This window comes from Tenebrio molitor, chromosome 1, assembly GCF_963966145.1.
Source record: "Tenebrio molitor chromosome 1, icTenMoli1.1, whole genome shotgun sequence".
NCBI lineage: Eukaryota > Metazoa > Arthropoda > Insecta > Coleoptera > Tenebrionidae > Tenebrio > Tenebrio molitor.
The window spans coordinates 688,606-708,307 of NC_091046.1; the positions used below are offsets into that span (position 1 = coordinate 688,606).

Sequence of the window (19,702 nt, forward strand, 5' to 3'; positions counted from 1 at the left end):
GTCTCCGGCGTGGACGACCCCTTCGGGGCTCGTTCCCTTGTTTATTGCACCACGTGCTGAAACGGCGCCGCATCGGTTTACCGTTGCGCGCCGCTTTCCCGCCGGAAATTCGGAAAACCGACACCGGCGATTGGCGGCGCTGCTGAATTTTTTGGACGGGAAGAGGGCTGCTGCCGGCGCGTTTTCGCTGCGCGACCTTGGCTGTCGGCGCAGCAGGGACGCGTGCCACCGCCAACGGGGGCGGAGGGCGGCGTTATATCACCCTCGTGATTTTCGGCGGCTAGAGCGCGTTACGCAACCCAAAACCCCCGCGGGACGGGCGCAGGCGCGCCGCCGCGGTCAGCTAAAATCCAGACATCTAGGTATCCAAAACAAGTGCTCTCGCGACAAAAGAAACACAAATCAAAGTGGAAATAAACATTTCTATGATATGATCAGGGCGGAAATCGCGTCCGTGTGCAATATCGTTACGTTTCCGGCATGTTTCGGTGTATGTCAAACAAGGATTAGGATTATCAAAGGAGGTACGTAGAATGTTTGAGTGTGTGCGGTGTTGTCTTGTCCTACACCCGGCATGGCCTTGAGAGCGTATTTCGAAGATTCTGTTGGCCTAGGCCAGGGCCTACGTTTAATTTCATTCTAGATGTTGGCTATTTTGGGTACGGGACATGTTGGGGGTTCGCTTTTCATCGCGCCATTTCCCCATATTCCGACCTTCTCTTCCGCTCTTTCCTCCACTTTTATCGCGTAATCGCAGTTGCGGTGCATTGCCTCCTCGGCCGATAACGCGGATTTACGTCGTAACATTATTATATATAGGTGGCCCGATTCTGGGGCGCTCCACCACCAAGAGAAAGTTGACGGATGACCTGGAATTCCACGAACTTTGTCGGCGTGTTTTTCCCACGATTTTTATTCCAAAACACCTTGATCGCCTCGAAACACATATACAGGACGGACTAAAGATCAACAAAAACAAAAACCAAACAAAATTCTCATGCCGCCTCCTCGCACACTAGATAAAGAAGTCTGCTGATATTTATTCAGTGCTTTGCCAAGATCAAGATCAAGGATGTCGGATTTTCTTTTCATTTTCAGAAATTACCGACACTTCGAACATCGCTCCCGCTCCCGAATGTTCCGGTTTTTTTTGATCAGGCGGTCTTTATTATCCGTGCGGGCGAAGAAGCGCATCAGCCTGCCCCACGATTTCCCTTTCGTCCGCTCAGTGCGTTCGTTTCGCCCTCTCCTTCTGTCGCACTGCCTGAATCGCGTCGACCTTGTCCGACGTTGGGATAATGAAGAGCTTGGGGAATAAATGATACCTTACCAGCACCACCCCTACAAATGAAATCGAATCGCGTGAAGGATACCGCGACGTGCAAGTCGACGAATTCAATTATTCTGGTTGGCCGCGAAAGTAGCTTTTCGAATGAGAAATTTCGATTTTGTTAGTTGGTCGGTGTTAACGGCGAAGAAAGCTTATGTAATCCGATATCGAACGGAGAATGTTCGTTCGTGCAACAAGTAAATGGGTTCATTATCACTATCTTATCACTAGATAGTGACGTCATTTATTTTGTTGGATTGGAAGTGTTCGATAAAAACAAAAATTACGGGGAAAACAAGTGCCGTTTGGCTAGAATGAGAGTAGAAAGTGTGACGGTATGGAGACAAAAGAAGTGTGATACAGTGTGGGGAAGATAATAGGAGTTGAAAGCAGTGCCAGCGGTGTATTTTTTTCGACGAAACAGGTAACAGGGCTGGTACAGAGTGTACGCGGAAAAAATGTTGCGTCGTAATTCCAATTCGTTTTCGGAACTGGCACACCGGTAGATGTGGTAATACCAGTTCTAATAATATAAATAAATATAAGATTTTAGCTTAATTTTAACAGATTTTATTTAATTTTCGACCTCTTTTAAAACATCGAAGAAGTCGTAAATTTTTGCTTTATTTTAGTTAATTTTACATCTTGAGTTTTTAAAATATCGTAAATAGTAAACAAATTCAAGATTTTACCTTTATCTAGCAAGTCAAAAAACTCACATTTAACTTTTTTAGGGTTTTAAGAAAAGGTTCCCGCGTAGGACAATTAAAATCGAAGGTGTCTCTTATTATTCCTCTTATATTTAATTGATTTTATTTGTTTATTTCAGGGTGTAGCTCTGTTTCATAAATTAATAAAATTAATAAAATTCCAATCGGGGAAAATTTCCACCTGAAAATCTTAATAAATTAGTACGAATTGGCTGGTTTATTGAAGTTATCAAAATTTGATTGATTTTATCAAAATTTCACCTACTCCTATAACAAATAAAACATCTTATCTAATTTTTATTAAAGTGAAACTTGTTAATGTTAATCTGAACAGAAAAAGGCTATAATAAGAAAAGTACATATTTCCAATAATACAAATTTTTGTTTTATTTTATTTTATTTTCTCATGGTGGCAAGAGTGCGCTTTAAATGTCAAATGTAATTTGTTGTGTGGTGTTGAACGACATCCGACATACGTCTTGGAATAAAATCCTGGTGACTGTCGTTAAGGGGTGTAAGAATGTAATGAATCAAATCCAAGAATATACAGATGGAATGTTTTACACTTTCCAATAATGAGATAAATATTCTTTCATATCAAAATAGAAAAAAACATACGTATTAATATTTTCGAGAAATGTTTAATTAAACATTAAAATAGTTCCGAGTTAGTTATAGTTATACGAGTTGCACAAGACGAACAAGAGGGTTTAGAGCACGACGAACGCAGCGAGGAGTGCTCTACAGGAACGAGTTCGACAACATGTCTTGTGAAACGAGTGTAACATGCTATTTTTTCTACTTCGGCTTCATTCATTTATTTTTTTTTAATATAAAATTATAATTATCTAGTGACTTATTTTAATGGAATTGGGTTTGTACTGACGAAGCAATGTCATTTCATTGAAAATTAAATTTCAAATTGTCTCCCAAATGTTGTTACAATAATAATCCCTTAATAGTTTATTTTGATCCAAAACATGAATTCAGGTAAAAATGACATCACATTTAACACTGAAATTTACTATTAGTACCAACCCCACATTCAATAATCACTAGAAACGATGCTATAAAATTGATCTTTGTGAAACTGTTTTCGGTGTTACAAAATATAACAAGTGACGCGTGTTTTTTCAATATCCGCCCTTTATTTCTTTTTTTGTTGATCGTATTGTATAATTATATCTAAAAAAGAAGTTAGTGCGCCGGGTAAGTAAATGTTTTTCAATTCTCCAACATAATGATTTGAATCCGTTGCTTTATTTTGCAATCCAATTTCCACCAATAATCTATTTACGCTTTACGCTAAGGACTAACAGTGATGAAGGTCATCAGGACTCCGAATATCAGAAATGTAGCCAAGCGTGAGCAAGGTACTTTACCAATGTGGATGGGCGGTGAAATATGAACATCGCGAAGAGACTCAGGTGCATACGCATAAGCAAATTATTGTCCAATTGGAACGGAGAGTACCGCAGGGTATCAAGATAATACGAAAACGTAATAATCAAGATAAATGTTTTTTGACTTTGTCCATTCGTTTCCAAATTCTTTGTTTCTTTTGGTACGTGTTCAATCTTGAACATTTCTTTTTTAATTTTCATTTAACTGTAGGAAAAATATACGTAGATCAAGTGTAATAGGTTTCATTTCATTGTTGGTATTGGTCAATTGCATTAATTTGTGATTATGTAATTGAGCAATCCGGGAAATAATGTTGACCTACTAGGCCAGCCTAATAATATTGCAATACAGCCAGTGTCAGGGAATTTCAAACAGAATTAACTTATTTGAAAACTGTTCCTTAACGGCCCATCGAACTTCAAACATTTTTGTAGTCGCTGTTTTAGTTTTGTTGTAATTATGATTTTGTATTAAAGAATGAGTTTGCTTTTTGGTATCTGTCAAAAGTTACGAGTAAAACCTTTCCCTTCAAGTGCAGTGAAATTTACAGGAGATAGCGGGTATTCATTTTATAAAAATTCATTAATTGATTATTTAATGATTAATTTTTTCTAAATTTGGTATGTTTTAATGTTTTAAAGTTCCGAAACGTCACTCTTCGCAACTGGTGATGAAACATTTGTTTGACGACAAAAAAGTCATACATAATCTTGATATACCGAAAACACTGATGACATTGTATTTTCTGCAATCTCTTCGACATTAATTGAGTGTATCAAAACTCATTTTTCATAACATAAACGAAACTTCAAACTGCCAAGCGAAATTAACATAACTACTTGGTTATCAGTACAATCATGAAATTAATTAGAAGGAATATGAAACACGGTAGGAAACGCCATTTTGTGTAACTCGTTGGACAAAATGAGACATTTCCCAATTGGTTACATAAAGAGCTATTCTTTTGTACCTTCAAAGTGTTTTATATAACAGTTAACTGCGCGTAGTAGTAACGAAGCGGAATAACGCTGAAATAATGAAATCCATAGCTCATAGTTTTTGTTACTGCAAAAGACAAAAATCGTCCAATAAGCCAAAAAAATGTATCAACCGATAAGATACGGTGACTGTTAAAGCGGACGTCGAACATTAATTTGATCGATATGATCCGAGATTCATTTTATTTAAACTTGAGCTGACGTTTTTGGCATTGGCGTGCGCATGGGAAAGTGTGATGATGATTTATGTTACTTGTTGCAACATACAGGGTACATGAAGCCAGTAACTCGTGGTTAATATCGGGCCTTCAAATAAATATATATTTAGAATAGGCGTAGACGACATTCTAATTCTGTTAACAGTGTAAAGTAATTTTTGTAGGGAACCAATTTCCTATTGTCCGGAGTTACACAAGTTACATAGTAAGCTTTTTCCCAATTTCATATTGTCATATTCCGTGGAGGGGGAATAGGGAGAATGCACTACAAAAATTAAAAATATTTTGTAACCTAATTTTATTTCGTTAAAATGTCAGACGTTTCTTGTGTCATTTTCTACGCTGGAAAAATGTTGCAAATAATTGAATTTCCATAGGTTGCTCTAAATATAAATTTATTTGAAGGCCCGTTATATCTGTACAACTTTCAATAACACCCTGTATAATGACATGCCTAAAATAACGAATGTCTGTCTGAGGTTAAGATGTTTTTGAACTTTGAAAATGGCCTCTGAAGATAACAACTAGTGTGGCAGGAGTGCATTTAAAGACAATTTTATTTTTTCAAATTCAAGTTTTCTCGTGATTATACTAATTAATGAAGATTTTCAGGCGGTATGGCGGTATGGAGTATAATAATATGTTATTTTTTGAGTTCCCCCTGTATGGGGATTTTTTTCTTAAAACCCAAAAAAACAAGGTAAAAATGTGAGTTTGAAAAACCGTAATTTTTAACAAAAATTTCATGTACGATATTTTAAAAGAGATCGAAACTGAAGTTGCTGAAGTATTAGTTACAACAAATCGAAAATTTATGAATTTTTTTCATTGTTTTAAAAGGAGTCGAAAGTCAGATAAAGTTCAAATCACCATTTTTTTTTAATTTCCTGCAATCTACAAGTATACAGGCTGATTCTGAAATAAGTTTGAAAAAAAAACCCGGTAATTGGTGATGATGAGAAGAAGTCGTAGACAAGAAAAATTCTTATAGAAGTTTTTTCGTTTTCGAGATACAAATGATTGAAAATTTGGTCAAAATTGCTAGTACGCTGCTGACTTATAGGTGTTTAATTGATTATCCTGATAGTTTAGCAACAATAATTATCAAAGGTTAAAGTTGCCCGGCAGCCACAAACGTAACCTTACTTCTTTCGATCATTTCCCTAGAAACAAAGCAGTGTGCTTGCACCTACGACTTTATTGTGGAGTTGATGTAATAATGGTTGCTAATGAAGTGAACAAATTCGGACAAATTTTCCCTATTCATAGGCGTCGAAAATACGACGATATGGGATAATTTCCATCATTTTGATTTCCCCCCAACGTCATTTACGCAGAAATATTTTGTGTCAGGGATACCCCACATCTTTTTTCCAAACTTATTTCAGAATCACCTGAGCGAGAACTGGTAATATCATATCTACTCACACCAAATATCAATCGACAAAGTTACAAAATAAATACAATTCTAATCTCGTGTACTGTTGACAGACACTCCATCTGGTTACGAAACAAGAATTATTTCTAGGTAGTTCAATAATTTTATTTAACAAGTACATATTTTTCGAAGTTTAGCTCGGTGTACGCGCAAAAACTAATCGCTTCAAAGGGTTTATAGTTTTTGCCAAAGAATCAGATTTTAAAAACTGTTACGTTTAGTGTTGGTGCGAATGTCTGAATTTTTACGATTACGTCGTCGTAAAGTCGAAACGCGAAATAGGCGGTCGTAATAACAAACCGGGTGAAACAAGCGAACACAGGTGTGGTGGTTGCGGAGTAATGAAAAGCATGTCCCAAAGTACACGCAAGAATGGCTATTCGATTTTTCTTTTTTCTTCCAGAGTAAAAATGTCTGCTGGTACGGAGTTGAAGAATATGCAGCCAGGTATACCCCAGCTGCTACCTGATCTCACCACATTAAGTCTCATCGGACACAGATCTCAAGTGAACCTATCGCACCACGCGACCATGCAGCAACAACAGCAACAACCCAATGGTGATTATTACAATTACAGTTGTCGACGATGATTGCTATAATCGTGGTTTTGATGATATAACCGTTCGGTTTTTGCAATATCGTAATAGTTTCCAGCGAGAATTGAAAGATAGGTATGTTTTGTTCAAATGAGGAATAGTCTGCGACTCTCTCTGATTGAACGAGAGAAGGGTATTGAAATGATCCGAAACGTTTTAGTCATGTTCTTTGTTTTATGGAGATCGTAGAGCGCTAATGTTACGGATAAAACAGTATCATAATAATTGTCACTATAGAAAGTCTTCTCGGAAGAAAAGAGATGGATGATAAAAATTATACTTCAAGGAGAACATTAAATAAAAGTGTGTTGAAATGTGTTGTACCATATCACAAAAAAAATCCCATCAAAGTTACCCATGAAAAACAAAACCCAGCGTCTTAGCCTAATTCGTGCAGTTCTTATGCAAATACCTGTTATTAGAGGAAGTAGGATGTCAGCATAAATTTTGTATTGTCCAAAGTAAAAATGTAAAATAATGACGTTGAAAATGAGAACGTAGCTAAGACAGTGATTTTTAAATTTCATAGGTAACTTGGATAGCATTTTTATTTGATCACATAGTATACCTATTACGTCAAGCTAGTGGAGTGCAATTGATATTTTGCGCTTTACTGATTGTAGAGTAGGCAACTCAAGATACCACATTTATTTTTCAAAAAGGTAATTAAAAATAGTTATTTATACAACTAGTTATGAAAGTCGTACTTTTTTCATGAATTTACAGTTTTAATTCACGATGGCGTAGCCCGAGTTAATCAAGCAAACAAGTGAAAAAAAGAGACTATTGTACACACTTATTTTTTTGTCCTAAAAGAATGTATGGAAATTAAAAAAAAAAGTAGGTAGGTATGCTTTGACAATCATCTCTAAGGAGACGGAATAAAATGATGCAAAAAAGTACTACTTTCATTACGATTTTTCGTTTAAAAACGTGCCACTTTTGTTACGATTTTACGTTTAAAAAAGTGCTACTTTCAATACGATATGCACAAAAATAAATATAACGTTTAACTGTCTCTTTAAACGCTTTGTTATTCAAGTTCAGTAGGAAGATCAATAACTACAGCTGGATGTCACTATTGCTTTCACATCTGCTCTCGGAAAGTTTGAACTACTTGGAATTTATATGTCGGAAATGTTTCCAACTTTTATTTTCATTCCAAGTCGTCTTGAGTGAACGTAATTGAAAGAATAAGACAATCTTGAGCTGCTAATTAATTTTTGTTTAGACGTTTCATAAGACAAAGATCCAAAGATTTAAAAAAGAATGAATACAGACTTGTAGGTATTTTAATACTCCAATTACGATTACACGTGGCACGCAGATATGTGGAGAATTTATTTTATGGACGGGGGGTCAGTATTGTTATTTTTTACTATCGCTGTTACTTAACTCCATTGTATTGGCTACATCATTGCATACAGAGGTGTAAAGCAGTTAATGTCGCTTAGTGGAAGTTATTGGTTGCAGTTTTTAGTTAATAAGATTTAGCAAAAAAAAGGGTGTAAGGTGAGTTCAATTTATGCAAGAAGTACCTACAGTTTTTTTTTTAATATTTAAATCTACGAAACTAGTTTTCTCTTATTATTTTGGAAATACATAGAAGATAGCAACAATTTTAAAAGTATACTTAATGTTAATAAATTTAAATATTCATGGAATTTTTTTCCGTTAAGCATTTCACAGAAAGTAAATCTAATCGTTTAATTCAGCCAACAAGTTTTTAAATATTGCACATATTTAACCTTTGATCTCTAGTAAAATGAAAAAACGAACTTCATCAATAATTTTAGTGACTTTAGTGCCATTGTGAGCACCGCACGATCGGGTTTTCTCGGTAGCCCGTCGGAATATTCCTGTGTTTAATGAGCCGTCACGTACTTGGGTAAATTAATTTAAATAAATTAAAATTCGTCCTTGACGTTACCGATTGCAGTCAGTAGTTTGAATCATCTTTTGATTGGCGATAATTATTACTCCAAAATGTTGATGCTTTCAATACAATATTTTTTGTGTACGCAGCGCCCCCTAATGTCAATTTATTGAATTTGGTAAAATTTGAATATGTAGGAAGTTATCACGATACCAACACGCCCCAAACACAAAGGCGCCAATAATTCAATTGATGGAAGGATGTAAAGTGCACTTCGACGAATGGAAATCGGACATTTCCATTCGATCGGTAGTGACGCGCTCCCATTACCGTGACTTTTCGTGATTAATGCGCGTGATTCATTCTTCCATCCCAGGAAATGAATTTAATTTCCTCGAGCGATGATCGCAAATTGTCCGTCGTTACCGCCTCGTCGGCCGCCCGTTTTTAGCCGCGACGGACGCCCCTGGCCTACATCGCGACCACTTTCGAAAGGTGTGCGTTTTCAAATTTGGCGCCCGTCGCGTCCGTCACCTTAGCAACGCATCACAACACGAGTGCGAGTGAGACGGGTGGATCGGCGATCGACGAATAGCGTGCGTTTGCGCCTTCCTCGATTTTGTGCAGCTTTCGTGTGGTGACGTCACGTTCAACAATTGCAAATGTCCGCCTATCTTTGTAACTAGATAGACACTTTTTCGAATAGTGGTGTGTTAGTGGTGTGCTTGTGTGTTTATATTAAATTTAAAGCATGTATCCTGGACCTGGAGGCCGTAAGTTTCGTTTTGTGTAAAATTTCGGATCGATCGGGCCGCCTGTGCCACCGTCTTTCGTGTCCGTTGTTTTTGTTTGGTTGGAAAAACGAGGAGCTCCCCGTGTTGTTTTCCGCGTTTTACGCCCAGGAAACGGACCTTTCGGCAGGAATCGACCGACGGTGGGGCGAAACGGGACCGGAGCCTCGTCGGGGGAGACCTTCGGGAAACGGCGACACACCAAATTACCTTTAATTCTGTTTAAATGACTTAACCTAAGAATACATTAGGACTCCGGAATAAGGTCATCTCGTTTTTCGCCAAACGGAACGCCGTGGGGCCCCAATTTTTACGCGTAGTTACGCTTTTGGTCCGGAATCGACGCGAGTGTCTTGTTTTTTCGCCGTTTCGTGGAATTTGGGGCTTCCGTGATCGTCATTGTGCGATTTTTATTCATTCGACCATTAATGTAACGCAATTCGTTTCTTTGTTTATCGGTTTGTCAGGTTGACTTTTGCGACGTGGTGTGCTGGTAAAAATAATTTTTCTTGTGTATTCCGAGTATTTCGTAATAATCGATGCATTTGCTGTCGACGTCAAGTGCATTTTCGTACGTTGACCCCGAGTCTGGGCCTCGACTCGACTGGCCTTATTGATTTAGTCCGGTCCTGTACTAGTTACAACCGACGCCAGGGTTGGTTCAGCTCTATTGTTAGCCCAAGGCAATCGTTATCATTCTTATCTAGATTATATACACACACACACACGTTAAATGTTATCGAAGAAGACGTTTAAATTATTTGGGAGTGTACCCATTATTAAATGTCCCAATTTTTCGTCGAGTTGAACTATCTGATTTACTAATCGGTTAGACTTTTTTTTTCCTTTATTCCAAATTAAATCCAGTTTATTTTTAAATCACAGCAGCTTATGATAATTTATAAAGAAAGAAGATTCATTCAAAATATAAACAACTACACAAGTCAACTTTCTTATCGGTTAAAACTCAGTATTGATAGTAGACCATTTTTTTAAACGGCCATGAGTCGACTTTTCTGACTGCTGAAGTAACCAGTATTGGATAGCTTTTGGAAATCTACAAATATTTAATTGAATTTACATGATTTGAAATGGGGTCGAAACGTTTGTGATCACTGTAAAATATTAATAAAACAACGTACAAATTTGTTTCGAAGTTTTTTTATTCAGTCAAATTTGATTTGCCATCGAAGATACCAAAAAAAAGATTTTTTTTTGCCCAAGCATTGCTCTGTAGCTTTAAATCCTGCACGTCGAAAGCTTCCGTAATCTGATAGCATTGGTAATGATTTGTTCTCACAGTTTTGGTCAAATTCCTTCCGAAGTTTTTGTTTGACGAGTCCAGAGACTGTAGCGGCAATTCGATCAATTCAAGATTTAGGTTTTAAACATTTTTTTTAGCAATTATTTTTTCTTTAGCATAATATGTATGCATAATGTCGAAATACGTTTTTTTAACAGCTTCTGTTAAATGTGAGATTCAGTTGCTACCTAGATACAGCCACAAACACATACGTTGCTGAATATTTCTGCAGGACGAGCGTAATGTTGAGCTCATATTGATCTTTCAAAGCAAATTTGTTGTACAGGTGTTTTTTCCCCGATCTTTATCGGTAGTCAAATTAAATTTTCAGTGCGATTTCAATTTATATGATTATTAATTGCTCGTTACGTTTAAGTGCCGATCAACTAATACATAATTCCTTTTGAAAGTTATGCGGAGGTCACCTGATCTTGCTCTGTTGAAGAAAGGGGTTCTCAACAGGTGTGACGTCGGCATGTTTCTACGGTATTTCGATATTCTAATTAATGTGTGGGGATACGTTAGTCTTGTAAAAGGCTGAACAGATCTCTGGTTATAGTTTCATTGTAATACATACTTTTAAAATAAAAATTCTGAGGTGCGAAAGAACCGCTCTATTGCCATGAAGCGATTTTTGCCTTCATTAAAAAAAATCACAAGTTGATCGTGCTGTATGAAAATTCATGTTGTGCAGGTTTTTCTTTCCACTTGCCAAAATACAGTAAAATGTATTGAGAAGCTGAAAGTAACGTTTTGGTCCAAAATATTAAAATATTTTTGTTTATCTTTGTAATTCGTATTTACGTATCAAAACAAAATTAGGATAATACTTGTCTGTGCGCGTGCTGTTTTCTCCCAAACGATTACAAATTTTTCTCAAATTTTGTTTTGTTAACGAACTTGAAAATTTGTCAGTTTTTACATTGTTTGTAACTTGTTATGATAACCATAAATAATCGCTGTTTACTGTGATAAACAGCGACGGAACTAATAGGCCAGTTGATCATGGAAAAGCGCATAAAGATCACGTTTCGTGTTTTACTAACTCGAAAATATTCATGTAATTTAGTTCTCGGTGTGGAATGAATTTTTCGTCTGAAACAATCTCACAGAACGTGGGTATTTATGATCTGAAATTGGAAAATATGTGAGATAAGGTGATTATTTAGTTAATCTGTTTCGAAATGATTAAGTAGATTTTATCATTGATGTGAAAACTGGCCGACATTGAATTGGGGACGATTTGTTTGTTTAAAAAACAATTGTTTACACACTTATCCCGTCTTAAGTCTCAAAATGTGTAACTGCTTTTTTTTTGGAAATTAACATTTTTTAATTCAAACCAATACTTTGGACGTGGGATTGATGGTATCGAAAGGAGCAACATATGGTCTCTACCACCTGCGTTCCGTCGTTATTCCCATTTCTTCAGGGTTGTCCCTTTTTCAGTTCAGTTGCAGCTCGTGCTTGTATACTAGACAGAAACATTTTTTTACCAAATGTCTTTGTCGAAAGATGGTTTTATAATTTTTTAAATTTTTGTTGATTTCTTTTTTTTTCCAATTATTTTGTTACGTTCTCGTACGAAACATTTAATTTAGTTTCTCGTTTACTTTTGTAGCCTTACATTTAGTATTGTTTATTTCGCAATTTTCGTAAGCAAAAGCTTTTTTCCAGAATCGTGGCAGACGAGCCCGCCTCGACAGAGTCCACCGCCACAAACTACATTTGCAGATCCAGGTAAAATTACAATTTTTTTTTCATTTCCACATTATCATTGGCATTACCTATCGTTCGGGTTATTTTCGGATTTTTTTTGCGTTTTTATTTTGTTATTCCATCAAACATCTGTTGTTGAGAAGAAGGTGAATGGTATGAAGTCCCTCAAACGTCTACGACGACTAGGATCTTCAATGGATTTCATGATTCAGTTTTAAATATGTTTCAAAAGTACTTTCTTATCCTTTTTCAGGCGCTGGTTCGTGGCGTTATCAAGAAAAACCATTTTATTTGTTTGTAAATCTTATCTTTGAGAGAATAGCACTACAACAATTCGATAATTTGTCCTTTTATCAGATATAAATCGATAATCTATTTTTATCTTCGTTAGTAAAAGTTCAAATGTAGAGTAGGTGAATTGTTATCTTCTTGCGACCTTGACTATTATTATTACATTGTCTTTACTTAATTGGTAGATGCACAACCTTGAAGTTGGTAGGTTCATTCATTTTATAATTTAACAAATTTATTTTATGTAAAGCACAGTTTTTTAATAATAAAAGAATTTAGCAAAGAATCTTACGTTTCTATCACGTACGTGTGTACTCACAGTTTGTAGACAGTATGTCGTTGAATGTGTTCTATTTTTTTTTGTTGATTTAAAAAAAACTGATTGTCGTATTCAAGATTTTATAAAAAAATCACCTTTCAGACCAACAAAAATGAATTGATTAGTTTTATCTTCAGTGTTGTTTTTGTTCAATTTAAATCTTTTTGTGGGAAAATTGCTTTTATAAGGTCTTCGCTCAACTTTTATTTAATTTATTTATGTTTGTGACCGTCTGCGTGTTCGTGTCATAATATTGTTGTACTTTTTCTTTTGTTAATTTTTTGACGGAAATCAATCATGATTCCGGATATAATCAGGAACGCCGAAACTAGTCTCGATGATATCGATGACAAATTCGAAGGTTAATTTAGAGAATCTGTCGAGTATAAGATACACCAATCGTTTTTATCGTTTCAGCAACCACACCTGGGAGTGCGAGCACAGCCGTGGCCGTCGTGGGGGCGACGAGCACGGCTCTCGCGACCGTGCCTCCCACGACAGATCCCCCGGTCTTCCAATGTCCCCGTCGACCGAACCTGGGACGAGAAGGTCGCCCCATAGGCTTGAAGGCTAACCATTTCCAAGTGACGATGCCCCGAGGGTTCGTCCACCATTACGACGTCAGCATCCAGCCAGACAAGTGTCCCAGGAAGGTGAATCGGGAGATCATCGAAACAATGGTGCACGCTTACGGGAAGATTTTCGGCAACTTGAAACCCGTCTTCGACGGCAGGAACAACTTGTACACGAGGGATCCCCTTCCGATCGGGAATTCCCGCGAAGAGTTGGAGGTGACGTTGCCCGGGGAAGGCAAAGATAGGTTGTTCAGGGTGACAATCAAATGGGTGGCGCAAGTGTCGCTCTACGGGCTCGAAGAGGCTTTAGAAGGGAGGACGAGGCAGATTCCTTACGAAGCTATTTTAGCGCTCGACGTCGTCATGAGGCATCTGCCCTCGATGAGCTACACGCCGGTGGGAAGGAGCTTCTTCAGCAGCCCGGAAGGATATTATCACCCCCTGGGAGGCGGCAGGGAGGTGTGGTTCGGTTTCCACCAGTCGGTGAGACCGAGCCAGTGGAAAATGATGCTGAACATTGACGGTGAGCGATTTTTCTACCGTTCCCTTTGTAAACTTACAATAAAAATTAAGCACACTAAAAATCGTGAAGGAATATATTCTCTCTAATTTAGTCTGGAGAAATCTTTATGATTGACTCTTCCAGTATCTGCGACGGCCTTCTATAAGGCTCAACCGGTCATCGAATTTATGTGCGAAGTGTTGGACATCCGAGATATCAACGAACAAAGAAAACCTCTGACGGACAGTCAGCGAGTCAAGTTCACGAAAGAGATAAAAGGATTAAAAATCGAAATAACGCATTGCGGAACCATGAGGCGGAAGTACAGGGTGTGCAATGTGACAAGAAGACCGGCCCAGATGCAATCGTGAGTAGTCACGATTTTGGGTCTCTCATCGGCTCACACCCCTATCTCGTGTTTCAGTTTCCCCCTTCAGCTGGACAACGGACAAACCGTAGAATGTACCGTAGCCAAATATTTCCTCGACAAGTACAAAATGAAATTGAGATATCCTCATCTGCCGTGCCTCCAGGTTGGCCAGGAACACAAACACACCTACTTACCGTTAGAAGTCTGCAACATTGTAGCCGGCCAACGATGTATCAAGAAACTAACGGACATGCAAACATCCACCATGATTAAAGCAACAGCAAGGTGATAACGAGCGATAATCTAGTTTTCACGTCGTCACACTGTTCCATTGTTTCGTATTCAGATCGGCTCCGGACAGAGAACGTGAAATTAACAATCTGGTCAGAAGAGCGGACTTCAACAACGACCCCTACGTGCAGGAGTTCGGTCTGACCATCAGCAACAACATGATGGAGGTCCGCGGGAGAGTTCTGCCGCCTCCCAAACTCCAGTACGGTGGTCGGGTGGCTTCCCTCAGCGGACAGGTGGGCTGGCACGTTAGTTTCAAGTTGTATTACTATTATTATTTTAGACAGTAGACTGATTATTTCCGGTATATCGGACAGTCTAGTCGGCTGAACGTGTTTTGTCGTAGCTAGTTTGGAATTTTGACGTTATTTTGTTTTGTTCACGTTGACTTGTGCTTTTTACGTTTTGAGGCATGTGAACGTTATTATGATCACGTGATTGTGTCAAATTTATATCACGAGAGAAGTAAAGAATGGAGAAAAGATGTCCAAAAAAAAAATTGGCTTTGCGTGGGTCTCACTCGATAAACAAACGTTTATGATGTAACTTGATGTACTTTATGGGTGGTAGCTCGTAGATGCGTCGATGTTTCAATTGGAAGTCGGTAATAATTTGCTCACGTGGTTTATTATTATTTCGAATTTTGAGAAATACAACATAACTTTTGCACCGAGTAGAGCTCTAGTTTTCAAACAGACAAAAGTTTTTTCACTCTTTCCTAGTTAAAAGCAGATTTTTAAAAAGTTGTTTTTAGAAAGTCGCAGAAATACAGTTACGTTTTCTTGCAGAGCAAGCAGCAAGCGATGCCTAACCAGGGCGTTTGGGACATGCGTGGGAAGCAGTTCTTCACGGGTGTCGAAATCCGAGTGTGGGCTATCGCGTGCTTTGCCCCTCAGCGCACCGTTAGAGAAGACGCTCTAAGGTGCGAATTGATGCTTGTTAAAAATTTGCACATTTTGCGCGCCTCTCGGAACTGGTCTGTGTAATAATGCGTGTTGTGTGTCTGCTTCAGAAATTTCACGCAGCAGCTACAGAAAATCTCGAACGATGCAGGCATGCCAATAATCGGACAACCATGTTTTTGTAAATACGCGACAGGACCGGATCAAGTCGAGCCTATGTTCCGGTACCTGAAATCGACTTTCCAGTCGTTGCAACTCGTAGTCGTTGTGCTGCCTGGAAAGACACCTGTCTATGGTGAGTCTCTCGACGATCGTGTTTTGATTTTATTCTAAATATCTTTCGTTTTCTCGCCGACAGCTGAAGTTAAAAGGGTAGGCGACACAGTATTAGGGATGGCCACCCAATGTGTTCAAGCAAAAAATGTTAACAAAACATCACCGCAGACACTGTCAAATCTATGCCTCAAAATAAACGTTAAGTTAGGGGGTATCAACAGCATCCTTGTGCCATCGATCAGACCAAAGATATTTAACGAACCCGTCATATTCCTGGGGGCCGACGTGACGCACCCGCCCGCCGGTGACAACAAGAAACCGTCGATCGCCGCCGTCGTCGGTTCGATGGACGCCCATCCGTCGCGTTACGCCGCCACCGTGCGAGTCCAACAGCATCGGCAAGAGATCATACAAGAACTGAGCTCGATGGTCAGGGAGCTCCTGATAATGTTTTACAAATCGACCGGCGGCTACAAACCCCATCGCATCATCCTCTATCGTGACGGCGTCTCCGAAGGTCAGTTCCTGCAGCTGTTGCAGCACGAGTTGACGGCGATCCGCGAGGCTTGCATCAAACTGGAGGGCGACTACAAGCCGGGTATCACCTTCATAGTGGTGCAAAAGAGACATCACACGAGGCTCTTCTGCGCCGACAAGAAAGAGCAGAGCGGGAAAAGCGGAAACATACCGGCGGGAACGACCGTCGACGTGGGAATCACACATCCGACAGAGTTCGACTTCTATTTGTGCAGCCATCAGGGCATACAGGTAACACTTTGCGTGTTTTATTTCGAGCAAAATATGTAATGTAATGATGTCGGTGGCTCAGGGTACATCAAGACCATCACATTATCACGTCCTCTGGGACGATTCCCATTTGGATTCGGATGAGCTTCAGTGTTTGACCTATCAGTTGTGTCACACTTACGTCCGCTGCACTCGTTCTGTCTCTATACCGGCACCGGCGTATTACGCCCACTTGGTAGCTTTCCGTGCGAGATATCATTTAGTAGAGAAGGAGCATGACAGGTAAGTCTGATTTTTATTTTTTTTTTCTCAGTTTTGTAACGCGGCTGTTACTTTTCTTCATTGTGGACTCGTTATCGATTCTGTCAATTGGACCAAACGAATTTTCATCTCTCCCATTTGTTCGAACCAGAATATTGCGTAATTCACGTACGATCGTTGATCTGGATCAGTGTCGGATTGTTTGTTTGCATGATTCAAAAATTCAAAAACAAAACGTAAAACTCCCAAAGAAATTATTTTTCACCGTGTCACAATAAATGTTTTATCTATAATTGAACATACGTACTTTGTACAGTCAAGATTTCACTGGCATCAAAGTGGAGTACGTGTCGCTTCAAGTTTCGTCAGAACTAACAGCAATTTTTAGTTTTCAAATGGAATATCTCGATTGTTGCCACGGAGATAATGAAACATTCGTGAGTTTGTCGATTCGTGTAAAATATTTTTTACAACACAGACAGTAGGTTCGAGAAAAACAAGATTACGAATTAGTTTTTGAGTTTAAACGTGATGGAGAATCTTAATCGGGGTCGCAATGAGATTGCGAATACCTAACGAACGGTACCACCAGGACGGTGGTGTTATTGAACCTGTCGGCATTAAATGTAGAAATAAAGGCGACGCAGACCGCAGACTGAACACATTGGCGAATGATCGATGTGGTTGTTGTTACCCGACCTATAACCATCCCGCTACTCCCTTCCCCGAGAATGTCGTTTGAAGAAAACTGCAGTCGATTGCTAGCCGGATTCGATTAAAGAGAATGAATAATTTTGCAGCGGTGAAGGATCGCACCAGTCGGGTTCGTCAGAGGACCGAACTCCCGGAGCCATGGCGAGGGCCATAACGGTGCACGCCGACACCAAAAAGGTGATGTATTTCGCTTAGTGCGTCCCCTGGAAAGTCACAGGGTGGAGGAAGTGTTGTGTGTACGGAAGTTGTTTCTTTTAAGTCAAGAAAAAAAAAACAAAAACACTTATTTATTTATAATTTACACAAAAAGTCATAATTTAGCAATGGAACAGCTGTTGTTGTTTTGGTCGTAGTTCCGTATGACATCGCCTTCCTCGATGCACAAATCAAAAGACGCTTCAAGGTATATATTATATGAATCCGTTGAGTTTTGTAAGGATTTCTAGTACACATCCATATTTGAAGGATCTCATTATTAAATTATGACTTGCTGTTTCATTCAAATATATTTTTAAGTAATGAATAAGTTGATTGTAACAGGACAGCGTATATTTTTATTAAAAACGACGAGTCAAAAATTTAATCGCAGATAATAAAAAAAAAGAATTATTAAAAAAAGTTGATTGATTGTTTGTTATCCTTTATAAATGAGGATGGTTATATTTATTTGATGCCAATAAAGAAAGATGCCACGATTTTTCGATAAACTTGTCAAGAATTATTGTATACTTAACACAATAATTATTATATCCATTATACTTTTGTGATATTCCACACATAATAAGGTAACATCGCTTTTGTTATTGTTTTATTCTTTTTAAAATTATCGTATTGTAATTTGCTTCATTTTTCATAAGAATAATGTAAGTATGTTTATGTAAACAGCAACGGCTAGGTTTTAAATTTAATAATAATTCAACACAGCGCATATCAATTTTTATTTTAATGATAACTAGAAAGCGAATTCTTATTATTAAGTGTATTATTAAAAATTATCGTGTAGCTGTTCCCCTTGTTTCGAATTGGTAGTTCTTTTTATTATCTTCCACTGAGGTGGAAATATTGGAGAAACATTTTAACAGAGCTGTATAATTTATAAGTAGGGTTTTGTTTTGCAATTGAATTAATTCTGTCTTTGTATTTTATTCAAATAAATTATTTATAAATACGTTTTGTATTTTTCTAATTTTATTTAATTTTTTTTCGAATTCTATTCGAAATGATGTAGGCGTTTCCTTGCAAATCGTCCATTTTCTTCTTTTTTCGAATTAGACGTTGATATTGTAAGCACAAAAACATGTACCTTAGAATATCTATTACATTTACAAAGTAAAATGTAGTTTGTTTATTATCGTGTAGTGGATTTGTTTAAGGAAAAATCGAATTTCTAAGTACCACATGTCAAGGAAGAATGCCGATTATTAAATAAATCTGCTATGCTTTTCGGTTTATTTTTTGATCGTTTCAATAAGAAAGTCGATGTTTTCTATTACCTTTTTGATGCAGCCACAGCAGACATTACCTTAAGCTTTAAGAAGTTAACTGTGAAATACAGGTGGTCCAAAATTGCTTTCGACTTTGTCAATTTTATTTGAGGTAATTGTGTTCCGTTCCGAATCGAGGAGTCACACCATTTTATTGTTTTAACGCAGGCAGCGGGGGTTTTCGTGTTATCTTTTTTGGACCATGCTGTACATTATGAAAATTGAATGTTGGTTACTGTGTTATTCTTATTTTATGTACTGACCTGAATCATCTTAAAGAAAACAATAAAGTTTAAAGCAAGTTTCCTCGGTGTTTCACTTCCCCACATCCCTCTCTCAACAAATAAATCAATGAACACGTTTGGCGAATTAAAATGAACTTAAAAACGCACGAGGTTTTTAACGCAAGAAATTTCCAAAGTTCAGGAATGCAGTTTTAAATCTTGACGCGAGGTAAACATTCCAGGCACACGTAATAAGAATAAGTCCTCAATGTAAAGGTGACTAGGGTAGACCTACTTAAAAAACGCCTCCTGAAGGTTCACAAAGCGCGGACCTATTGGTTAAAAATTTCAAAATCTGGCTCT

At 38.0% G+C, this 19,702-nt stretch overlaps 1 protein-coding gene across 3 annotated transcripts; it reads left to right on the top strand.

Annotated features, from left to right (window-relative positions):
- Positions 1-337: 337 nt before the first annotated feature.
- AGO1 (protein argonaute-2) lies at positions 338-19,420 on the top strand. Of its 3 annotated transcripts, none has more exons than XM_069048565.1 (12): positions 338-524; positions 6,502-6,656; positions 12,342-12,404; positions 13,411-14,091; positions 14,215-14,437; positions 14,495-14,725; positions 14,787-14,979; positions 15,520-15,653; positions 15,744-15,928; positions 15,992-16,677; positions 16,739-16,938; positions 17,718-19,420. In XM_069048565.1, exons 2-12 carry the CDS (start codon positions 6,509-6,511, stop codon positions 17,824-17,826), a joined length of 2,853 nt encoding a protein of 950 aa, XP_068904666.1. In that variant the 5' UTR covers positions 338-524; positions 6,502-6,508; the 3' UTR covers positions 17,827-19,420. The 3 variants fall into 3 exon arrangements, with proteins under 3 accessions (XP_068904666.1, XP_068904675.1, XP_068904683.1); XM_069048574.1 differs by having other exon boundaries at positions 14,787-14,967; XM_069048582.1 differs by lacking the exons at positions 338-524; positions 6,502-6,656 and adding an exon at positions 9,186-9,343.
- Positions 19,421-19,702: the final 282 nt, after the last annotated feature.

What these genes read in the sequence shown, in the direction of transcription:
- AGO1 (XM_069048565.1), top strand. Translation starts at nt 6,509, where the DNA reads ATGTCTGCTGGTACGGAGTTGAAGAATATGCAGCCAGGTATACCCCAG. An exon ending in GCGGACAGGTGGGCTGGCAC is followed by an intron (nt 14,980 to 15,519) that starts GTTAGTTTCAAG and finishes GTTTTCTTGCAG; the next exon opens with AGCAAGCAGCAAGCGATGCC. An exon ending in GTTAGAGAAGACGCTCTAAG is followed by an intron (nt 15,654 to 15,743) that starts GTGCGAATTGAT and finishes TGTCTGCTTCAG; the next exon opens with AAATTTCACGCAGCAGCTAC.